The 12,313-nt window shown below is 35.6% G+C and overlaps 1 protein-coding gene across 1 annotated transcript in view; it reads left to right on the top strand.

The window, feature by feature from the left end:
- The first annotated feature begins 333 nt into the window (after positions 1–333).
- The window catches only part of LOC149808480 (uncharacterized), a 31,653-nt gene continuing 19,673 nt past the window's right edge, over positions 334–12,313 (top strand). Inside the window, exons 1-4 of the mRNA XM_089950725.1 lie at positions 334–427; positions 7,071–7,134; positions 7,769–7,964; positions 11,156–11,467. Of these exons, the coding sequence (XP_089806851.1) occupies positions 7,096–7,134; positions 7,769–7,964; positions 11,156–11,467 (547 nt within the window). The 5' untranslated portion in view covers positions 334–427; positions 7,071–7,095. The remainder of the gene's footprint in view (positions 428–7,070; positions 7,135–7,768; positions 7,965–11,155; positions 11,468–12,313) is intronic.

Genomic DNA, 12,313 nt, shown 5'->3' with positions numbered 1-12,313 from the left:
TGTCATTCCACGATAATAGCTAATCAGTTGACGACGCTATGATCCACTTCTCGCTACGAGGTATGCCATAATCATACGTGTACGCTGTTAAGGTTCAGTATATATCTACAAACAGACAACTATCCACCTACGTATATCTACCCGACTAAAGAAGGTCAACAAAAGGGACGTCATTAGATAAGGTACAGAAATAGCATGAAGAAAAGCAAGGAATATAGAAAATTCTGAATATACATGTGCGGCTACGTATGTTGTACATACATTTTAAAAAGTTATTTAGTTAGGTAGTATATATGGATACGTAGATAATGTATGGGTATATAAATAGATTAGTGAGATTTGGCGTGTAAGTGCGCAGTTCAACACAAAAAGTTCTCGAAGTTTCCCTATCGCCTCTCGGATAAATTGGACAGTGAATCTTGGAAAAGTAAGTGTTATTTGAAATATCACAATTTGAACGAATTTAGGAATGAAACACCCGATTTTAGATTGCTGAAATTGGTGGTATTTACGTTGATTGTGCACTTTGGTCCAGAATGACCTAGGAAACGTATACATTTTGTCATTTTTGGTCAGACCGACAAAACGTACTTCATTATTGGGGTAGGTGTAACTAACTTTGTGACTAAATATATTGTAAGGATGTCTTTAATATTGAGAGACTATGTTTTATTTTACCAAAAACTTTTATTTGCTACGCGTAATAGAAATTCGAACCAACACTGGGAGAGGGATTGGTTAAGTTAAGGACGACAAACACAGTTTTTACGTCTTTTATTTATTTTTCCGACAAAATTTAACAAATACCCAATTTAGTTTTTAACAATTTCTGTATCATATTTTACTTAAACTATTATGTAAAGGCCATGCCTATTAAAGGTATTCAACTAGTCTATATTTAGAGCGTGGAAAATTCAGTCAAGTCGATATTTATAGACCTATTTAATACACGCACTGTGTTACGTGACCTTTTGACATCCACTTTCATGTCACTTTAAGAGATGTGGGGGGGGTGGGGAATATGGGGCTCGTTGCAAGAGTGTCGGTCAATGGATAGAGGTCTGGTGCGGGTGGTGGGTGGTGGGGTGTTATATTGTTACAGATGGGAGTCTACAAGCCCTCAATCCAGTGACTGATACTCTTAAAATTCTGTGTAATGAGCCCCTGTGGAGGGGGTATGCGTGCTTCGCTCAAAACAAGGCACTTACAGCGTATGCACGTCACGTTAACTTTAATTGAAATAAAGGTTTATTTACATCTGAAAGGTTTGTTTATATTTCTGCTCCATATAGTTCAGGGGAATATAGACGCGAAAGTATCATCTACCTGAAACTGATTGTTTGTTTCTCACTTTGTCTTTCTGTAAAGAAGGCAGTTGTGGTTCCTTTTTATGCATCACAGTAAATATATGTTAAAAATGTATTGGCCAGCCATTATTTAACATAATATTTTAACACTACGTGTAAGTGTACAGCATATTGTCTGCATGTAAACTGGCTTCCCTGCGTTGAAATTTAATAGGATATTATAAATTGGGGGAGGGGAATAGCGTAGGTGTGTGCTGGCCAGCCAATAGCCATATGTATTTTTACACTGTATGTAATTTAAGGGAGAATCGAATCTTTTAATGTACAAAACCCACATAAACACTATGATTGTCAATCCTACATGTCGGTAAAATAACTCCAGCAGACTGGTGTTTTTCTTTTTCTTTTTCTCTTTCTTTGATTATTATGTAATGAAATTGTGACTTTAAATCAATTGTATATGTCTGCGTCTACATATCTCTTTTGAGAAGCCGTATCAATTCAACGGCCATTACAGTGTTTGGCTTCTGCTAGAACCATGTATCATCACATGAAAGGTCAAACTTCCAAGAACTGAATCAAGTCTTGCATTTGGCAATTTTGAAACACATACCTGCGATTTTCAATTAGTAATTAAAAGAAGTTAACGAATTAAATTAGGGCCTGGCTTAAGGTTATTTCATTTGCCATGTTAGTGGAGACTGTGTGTAGCGTGAGAAGGAACTATACAACACTACAAACAAATACGTATACATGCCCGTTTTTCTCGTCTTCAAGGAAATATACAACACTACAAACAAATACTTATACATGCCCGTTTTTCTCTTCTTTAAGGAACTATATAACACTACAAACAAATACGTATACATGCCCGTTTTTCTCTTCTTTAAAGAAATATTTAACACTACAAATAAATACGTATACATGCCCGTTTTTCTCGTCTTTAAGGAACTATATAACACTACAAACAAATACTTATACATGCCCGTTTTTCTCTTCTTTAAAGAACTATTTAACTCTACAAACAAATACGTATACATGCCAGTTTTTCTCGTCTTTAAGGAACTATATAACACTACAAACAAATACTTATACATGCCCGTTTTTCTCTTCTTTAAAGAACTCGAAGACAGCTATCAAATAGCAAAAAAAGAAGTAAAACGCGTGTTGGGTGAGACAGAACCATGGATAGAGTAGTGCTGAATGCACCTTCAGAGACAGATTTACACGAATATATAATGTGTATTAAAACACTGGTGAACAAGGTTTCGTAACCATGTGTTGTTTTATCGTGGCTATGTACGAAGTCTCTATTAATAAAACATACTTTAATATTAGTCATTATACACAACAGCAATGAAGAATGGAAGAAACCAATTAGGAACAAATAAAAGTGCATGAGAACAAACAACAGGGAAAACCAAATAAGCAAGAACAAGTACCCAGAACACCACCAACATCAATGGGACTAAAACAACAAAATCACCACAAATAGGACCATACACAGTAATAAAGAAGGGAGAAACAATAAAGGTAGAAACTAAATAGAAACACCCAATAATGAAAGAAAATAATTAACAAGGAAAACAAAATCAACAAGAACAAGTATTCGAAATAGCTACAATAATAACAGGGACAAAAACATCAGAATCACCACCTAAAAATTTGACGGCAGAAGAAGAGCAAGAAAAAGAACGAGAAAGGGCCAGATTCAGAAGGAAAGAACAAAGAAGACAAAATAGAGAAGAGGAAGAGCGAATGATGGAAAAACACTACAAGACCTTGACGAATGTTTAGAAATAAAAATAAAAAGCAATGACATATATATATATATATATATATATATATATATATATATATATATATATATATATATATATATATATATATAACACAAAAAGCAACCGCTCCGGTGGCCTAGTAGTTAGAGTGTCGCCTCGGAAGCAAGCAGTAGTGGTTTCGAACCTCGGCCGAGTCGTACCAAAGACTTAAAATATGGTACTAAATATCAAAGTTGGGTAGTAAGGGTTAGTCCTACAATGTAAGAGGCCTCCCCTGATATTTGGGTCTTTTGGGCGACCCCAAAAACACATGTCTATTTTCGCAAGTAGTAGTTTTGTATTTTGTGCTTCACAGATTTAACATTGACAGTGGATGAATTGATTTCATCACAAAAGCACCATTATTTCGCTACCATAACGTGGATTGACCATGGAACAGATACAAGGGAACAAACAAAAAAACAGGCATGAAGATTGCGTAAAGACCACTATTGCTGGGGTTACATTCAAGGTTGTTTCTTATTTTGAAGATAAATGACAAGTTGAGACCAATCACCGACTGAGTTGCCTTAACAAGTTCATTTTGTTACAGAAGTTTAAGATGGAGACAGTGAGCTTAACCTGTCATTCCATCCAACAGGATGAATATGCCATCAGTCTCAATCTGACTTACGTGTATCTTCACTTTTCTATCCACCCCGCATCACATAATTGCTGTTTTTGCTTACCACGACACAGCTTATCAGTTCACAGTCCTACCCTTTGGTCTCAGCATCAGCCCTTGGGCTTTTACCAAGGTTATTGATTATGTTGTCATCCTGTTCCGATCGATTTCATTTACAACAACAGCAGTGTAAATGGATGACTTCCTCCAGAAACATATGGTAAGTTCTATTCTACTCCAATCCACAAATGATCTTCTCTCACGTCTAGATCATCTAGGCTTTCTAGTGAACTGGGAAAAGTACAACCTCGATCCATCTTGTGCATCTGAGTAAGGTGTTTATCACGAACCTCAGTCTGGTTCAGCTTCCTCATGTTCGTAATCGGGATCGTCGAACTCATCTGTTCCTAACAGGACTCGGAGTTCAGCGAGGGTTCTTTCAACTCCTTGGTTTATTCGAAGTGGCGGAGAACTTGACACCACCCAGCCTTCTTTTAATGCACCCCTTGCAAACGAACGATGCTAGCACGACGGTGCCCTATTTCACGTCCTTTTGAACATACAGTCATGATCACGCCCGAGATATGATCATTTCTGTGTCCTTGTTGCAGTCCAGGTTTGCTGACCATGGAGATCCCACTGGAGAAATAATGGTACGTACTGACACCAGTACGTAAAATTGTGATGTCCACCTGTTGCTGGACATCACTTCCATCAGCGGCATGTAGGAGCCAGGGGAGTGACCTCTCCACATCAACCTTATAAAAATGAAGGCTGTCATCAGTGTCTTTCACATTTGCAGGATAGACTCTAAGGCAAAATGGTCCTCATTACGTCCAACAACTCTGTGGTGGTAACCTACCTCTGCAGATAGGTGGGGGGGGGGGGATGGCACCAGATCATCCGACCAGTATATTCTTATTTGGTTGTTTCTATGTTGGTGTGACAACCTCCATATATTACGGTACAAAACAGACAAAATCCGATAGACTCAGTGTCTTGGCCAACACTGTATCTAGAGAAGATCATCTACATTGAAGGGTCTCTCCATCAACTGGTATTTATTCGGATATGTGCCCTTTGGGAGCATCTGATGATCAGTCCTTTTGAAACATGGTCGAATCACAAGTTTCCCACATTTGTCTCTCCAGTTCCAGACCCAGAAGCTAGGACCATGGATGCTCTGTCAATCAGCTGAAATTGTATACCCTACCAAGGTCTTGGTACCAGAAATAGTCCAGAAGTTAATGGGTCTGAAAAGCAAGATTATTCTGAAAGTTAGCCCCTTTCAGATGGGACAAGTCCTAAGTTACCGATTTCCTCGATATATCGATAGATCTGCCCAGGAAGATTCTAGCCAACCCAAAATTTCTCAAGCAATCATAGCAACATGTGTTCTATCCCTGCCTAGACCATTTTCTTCACGATTGGCTCTTGCTCAGACAGACTTATGAGATAGTCAATTTAAACCATCAGGGAGGATCTCGACAGCAAGAAGATCTTCTACTCAGAAGGCTTACGGTGGATAGTGGAATGTTTTCAGGGACTACTGCCATATAAAAATAATCTCTGAGGGTCTCAATCCTTCAACTAGCCAACGTTTCGCTCTGGCACTTCGAGGAGAAATATTTGGCTACAGTTACTATCAAAGTTTAGTGCTCTATGATATCACACATTCCTGCACCATGGGAGAAGTGATATCTGAATCAGTCCAGGGTTTTAACATGGCTTAATTCAAATAAATTTGAGCCTTTAGCCCACACTAAAGCTAGTATCATACAAAACATGTTTCCTCATAGCTTTAGTTTCAACAGGGTGAATGAGCTACGTGCCCTTTTCATTGACCTGAACTATCTTCAGTTTTGATTAGATGGTTTGGTGGTCCTCTTAACACAACCAGATTTTGGAGCCAAAAATATGTTAGCACCCATTGGTAGTCAAAGAGTAGTCTTTCATTTGCTCTCTTCCTTAGATAGGTCGAGAACAGCGGCTATGCAAAATCCTGTTTGTGTACTCAAGCACTACTTGAAACGAACATAGATAATCCGTGGCATGCGCAAATGACTCGTTGTCTAGTGAAAGCTGAGAAACAATATATCACCCATCAAGCCCTTGCTTCGTGGCTGAAATGGGTTATACCCTTGGCCTACTCAGCGGTCTCACAATATCAGAGTCACCTCATGAAGATTACTGCTCATACGATTATTGTGATTTATGTGAGCCTAGTGTTTGAATGTAATGTTTTGATCCTAGTTATAGTATAAGCAGTTAGATGGCATGCAGAGTCAACCTTCTTGAGTTTTTATCTCAAATATTTAGCTTCACAGAGGCAAATCTTGAATCTGGTAGGTCTCGTGGCGGCAGCCCGGATGACCACCAGACCAGTTTCAAACAATCAACACAGTCTATCAGCTTTGCTGAATTCGCCAGGGTACATTTTGTAGGTATCGAGATTTAAATAATTAACGTCTTAACCATATGTTGGGGTCATAGATCAAGTGACCCTAGGCTATGTTGCTTATGCAATTATGATAAATGAGTTAGGATTCGCATGGTTAATCCAGCCACCATTCCCACGGTAGAGGTCTGATGCACAGATTTCCCTCCTCCTGTTCCATAATTTCCTAACGTAATAGTTTGTGGAGTATATTAGAAGGAGAAAGCAAATTTTTAAGTACAGTAAATTGTGTTTCTCTGAGAATACTTACCCAATCATGTTACTTAAAATTTCTCCCAACTACCCAACCATACGGGCATCCTCGTTAATGTACCATTCGGTTAAAACACTAGCGACACCTGGCAGTGGCAAGGGGAGGTTATGAACAATAGACATTGCCATTTGTCTATATGAGATAGACAGAAACAAAATACATATTTATCTTTTAGTAGAGCTGGATTAGTGAGGTAGCAGGCTAATATCCATAACATAATGTGATTGGGTGAGAATCCTTGGAGAAGCAAAATTTAATTAAACATTTGCTTTTTATAGTGTTACTGTTTCACAAAAGAATAAATAGTTTATTATAAGACTTTAGGTTTTTTGTCTACATAAATGACTACTGCACCTGTACAACTTTTTGGATTTGATTGTTACCCCAAAATATAATTTTGTCGACATGCAGAAACATCCCAGTACATTTAAGGCAACTAATTGTCACACAACATATCACTGTTGGCATTAGAAGGATTGATGTTAGTCTATGAGAAATAAAAAAAAAGGTCTTTGATTGTATGGAGCCTAATTTTTAAATTGGAGGTATGGTGTCATTGTCTGATTTTGTTATGTTTAGCTGCACTACATGCTATATTTCTTTGTAGAATAACAAGTGGAACCAAAGAAAAGATGTACAGTTTTAGTTATATGATTCCTCCGGGCAGTATAGTAAGTGTTGAATTTTCTTGTTATTATTTCATCATCAAACACGCATATTCAGTTACCAGTAACCACTGTACGGGGGTCATCCTGGAATTGTCATGCTGAAACCTGTATTGGATGTATCATTGCAATCATATTTGTGCCAGTCATTTTACATTACATATAGTAATTTTTTTATCATGTTAAAATGTATCAAAGTTTAAAGTGGTGATTCTTTTCAAGATGACAATTGACAAGTGAAAATGGACAATATTGAATACAGGGATACAGGATAGCATCATTTTCATACTTAAATTAAGTTGTTCCTCATCAGTCCATGGCATATGCAAAATTGGAGAAGAAAAATGTTGTTGTTAAATATTTAATAATATTTGCACGTTGAATCTGAAATTCTAACATGACACAGTATTGAATTCAAACCTATCTAGTTTCATGTGGTGAAGAACTTCTGCAGCAATCAAAGTCAGTTGATGTATATGACAGTACTTTCAAAGATAACTGAATTACCTTTTAAAAGAAATGATTTAAGTATAAACGTCATTAAATCTGTATAGATAATGGAATAAAATATACATCTTTCTTAGTTTTAATAGATCTATACGCTTAGATGATTGGAGGAATATTGTATTTTCTTCTTCAGTTACTGCTGCTTGAATTATATCTTGTGAATAGTCACCCCTTGGAGACGGAGACAGAGTGTCCACATCTTTTCTCTACTGAATGGCATTTAAAGAAAGCTTTCAAGAACTGCACTCCACCCAAGATATATCACTGCCTATTAACAGATAACAGCGGTGTGATGGAGATTTGTTTGGTTCCTTTTATTATTCCTGCAGGTTTGTAGTCAGCCTGTGGTTATATATCATACAAAGTAGCATCAAAGACATTATTCAAAACAAAATCATCTTACAACTAGGTTTGACATAATAATAAAAATAATAATTTGTGGGGTTTTTAGCACTATTTGTCAACACATGATAGGCTATGCATAGCAGACAGTATATCTGATGGAGGAAGAACCCGGAAAACCCCACAGAAAGCTACCGACAAGCTTACTCATATACCTGCACTGGGCAACCAGACTAGAACCCACACAAAGATGAAATGTCAGTGATCTGTACAACTGAAAACCTTTTACCATTCTGCCATAACCATAGGTATAAGTCTCGAGGTAAGTGAGACTTGGTGTTGAGTCTCTTACATCCTCAACTATTGGAAATTGAGTCTCTTACATCCTCAACTACTGGAAATACTATAGAACATATAAACAGAGAGCATTTGTAAAATACATCCTGTCTTGAAAGACCACAACTTCTGCCAAAACATAATGGTCCCTGAAGACAGGCCACAACACTCTATACTCACTAAATGTGTGCATGTAGAACTTGGTCTCTCGATGCAGGTGATCTTTTAAAAGAGGTTTTACTGTAAACTGATTTATTCACTATCTATATTCATATTCAGTCTCTGCCAACCTTCATTTACAACTTAAATCCAAATATTGAATGGCTGAATTCTATACTGTGCCAATTTTCTTCATGATAAAGCTATACTTTGACTTTGACTATGCCTTAAGTTGGATTTACAGTTTACTACCATCCTTCTCATTCTGTATAACTATTTTATAGACTGGTTCTAACCAGTTTTTATATGACTTTCATAATTAAATGGCATCGCGTATCAGAATATTTGAAAAACTTACTTTTGAGATTGAAAACACCAGACAGTAAGAAATGAACCGTTCTCCTGTAATTATCCTGTAAAAAAAACAGACTGTAAATACCACTTGTGGTTCCTACAGTTTTGGTACAATGTATCAATAAAGTTTCAATGTTTCAGCATCTGGAGAATAATACATCTGTTTGTTTCTTAAATATCATAAATACATGTGAATTTTAAAATGCCAGCATTTTTTTTTTTACATTTTGAGACTTTGTAACGTTTATAATTATATGAAAGAATCCTGACATGTCCATGACCATTTGGCAATGAACCTTTCAGTAGTACACAAGTGCTACATTGTTTACATTAAATCTCACAGTGTTGTGAAAATTAAATAATAGAACTTTGACATTGCCCATCAGATTGAAAAAAATGAAGAAACTACATTTTATAGATTATACTTAGTTATTTTATCAATTAGATTTAAATAAAAACTGCATAGAAACATGTATGTTGTTCATTTTCACAAAATAAAGATTTGAAACAATTAATGTAGCACATGAAATAGAAAGCTAGTATCACAGTATAATGTAGTTTCTTGCGTGAATGTAATGAGCATTACAGTACTGGATATTTTGACCTACTGAACAAAATGTAGTTTACTCAAACATGAAATGCAAAGATTCCCGGAAGATGCTGACATTTACAGATGCATACCATAACCTACATGTTTGCCATAACATTATTCATTGTATCATTATGTAACAAACATTACCATGTTATTTTTATGCACCTAGTCGTCATGATATATAAAGACATAAAATCTTAACAGCTTTAATTACCGTAGCCATATTTTTTCCTCTGGTAAGGCAGGGCATCTCTGATTCGATACATTATAATATATTGGTTTATACCTTTTACAGCATATTGCTTCCATAATTAATGCAACAAATCTTTCAGTAGTTTGAGTGACAATCATTTAGTAAATTACAATTTTCACGAGCACATTCTAAACTTTACAATTGTCTTCATTGTGATCATTACCTCATATATCTTAGTGATGTTCGAACTCATGCCAGCTTTCGTTTAAAGAATTCTTGGTGAATAGTTGAAAGAAAAACTAAAGTTTTATCCAGCAGTTATGATGAAAAGTTCAAATTGATGCATATTCAACGTTTATTGCATTTTCAGAAAACAGAATAAACTGAAATGTGTTCATTTAGAAGTGCACTTATTATGGAAGATATTTTTTACAGTATAAGAAATTGAATTGTTCTTGCATTGTGAGTAGTATGGCCATACCACTAATTGCACCTCGTTCCTGAGAATGAGTTTTATTAGTTTACAAATACTTAGTTCCCAACTACATTTTATTCAAGGGAGTTAGCCAACAAGATATTTAAAATAGTATGACAATCATTAACTTTGGCCAAGTTTGACAGAGTTGCAGAATACTTTTGAGTTTGAAATTGGTGCATGATAATTAATTTATCAAAGCCTATGACAATATTAGAGTTTGATAATACTTTTAGTTTGCTTTATTTGCAGTATTATGTCTTTTGATTTCATATTTTGAATATTTTTAATGACTTTTTAGAATATTTTGTTCAAACAACGAAACATACAAACTTCAAAAGATACTGGCAGCAGGCATGCTCTGTTTTCATCATTTTCCAAACATGATGGTCATATAAATAAATAAGACTCGCTAATGCCAAGTGCTTGAAGTGCTCATGATAGTTCATTTCATAAAGATGACATTTTTTCTATATCTTTATCTTTAAAAAATTACTATTTTTTAAAATACATTTAGAAACTAATGTAGTTTTTTGTCACAACTACCAATTGGTACCGTGCACTGCACTTTTGTCATAATTAACTATCAGTTGTTAATAAATATTATAGTTTTCTTGTGACTTACCACCAACAAAGTTTCACATGAATGCTAATAAATGTAAAAGATATTTCTTTCTACATTCATTCCATATGTTGTATAATACATGCAAAAACGTTTCCTTTTTTGTTTTTTTGGTGGGGTGTTTTGTATAAAAAATATGTTTTTTTTATCTGTTGAAGAAATCATAAGAGTTTAACCATGTTTAATCTAAACAGCAATTCTTTGGGTTTCTTTTACGTAAATAAATTAAAACAATCATCCCCATTGATAATTAACATAAGAAAGCTACAGTTGGCGAGGATCACTTGCCATGCTAATATCAATGTTATTCTTTACATTCATCAAAACATGATTTTATATCATTTGGTCGGTTATGGCTAAATATATGTCAAAGTCATATTTGGATTTTTTTACAACCTTTGGTTCTGAACTGTACCATACACTGTTTTGGTAATGCACTGATTTTAGGGCATCAAATGGTATTTGATCTCAAGACCTCAGTGCCAAAGATAGAGAAATGCCCATCTGACACCTTTGAGCCAGACAATAGGTGGTCGAATGAAACTGTTCCTGTTTGCAAGTATCACCGCTCAGAGTGTAATGATCAGGGAGAAATGGAGTACAGGCCAGGAGATGAAACTAGCGACCGCATCTGCAGATGTGACTACAAGAGGGACTATATAGAGTCGCATTTCAGACAGCGAGATTTTATTGGATTCTCAAAGGTTCACACTGATGTGCAGTGTGGTTACTATCAGTGCAATGGAACAAGGCTTCAGAGTAAGTATACATAATTTTTCATTTTTCTCAAATCACTTACGGTCACACCTCTAACAACATGCAACAAGACATAGTTTCATAGAGGGCATTGGATGTTCTTATTTTTTTAAAGATATTATTGATAATTTCTTTAGCTATCACATTCCCCCAAAACGTTTTTATTGATTTCGTTGACATTCGGAGGCATATACATTTGATTACTGGGGATCAATTAACCAGACCATTTCTCAAGATTTGGATTTATATTACATTTTCATACCGTATTTGACGGTCTATATACAAGACAATACATTGTTACCAGTACCTTCATCTTATATACCACATCGATTTATATATGGATTATGTCATTCAAATCAATGTCAAAATTTTGCACATAAATATTCTCCAATAAGTACGTACAATAATGGGTAAAAATGATTTATTTTGAGGAAGAGATCGTGTATAAGAAATGTAGGACCCCACCTTAAGAAGGATTTAAAACGAATACATGATCATCAGTATTAAAAATTAGCATACACCAGATATAATTGTACAAGAGAGGAATGCGCTAGTAATATAAGTTAAATTTGATTACATAGATGTGCATTTGAATTGACTAGTTAGACCAGGAATTACCATGACAAAGACAGATATCCCATCACAGTTTTCTTCTTGCACATCAAGAGCAAATAAAAATTAGGCCCCATTTTGAGAGAGAGAGAGAGAGAGCGAAAGAGAGAGAGAGAGAAAAGCGTATTGTTCACCTGATGACTGATCTTACTCATATACAAGTGCAGCACTATATTCCATTATCAATTAATAGCACTGGGTAGGCAGTTCCTTTTAGTTTCAGTTACCACTTCCATT

Source organism: Sinohyriopsis cumingii, chromosome 1 (genome assembly GCF_028554795.1).
Source record: "Sinohyriopsis cumingii isolate HCF-2022 chromosome 1, ASM2855479v2, whole genome shotgun sequence".
Classification (NCBI taxonomy): domain Eukaryota; kingdom Metazoa; phylum Mollusca; class Bivalvia; order Unionida; family Unionidae; genus Sinohyriopsis; species Sinohyriopsis cumingii.
This window is presented reverse-complemented; position numbering and strand designations above follow the sequence as displayed.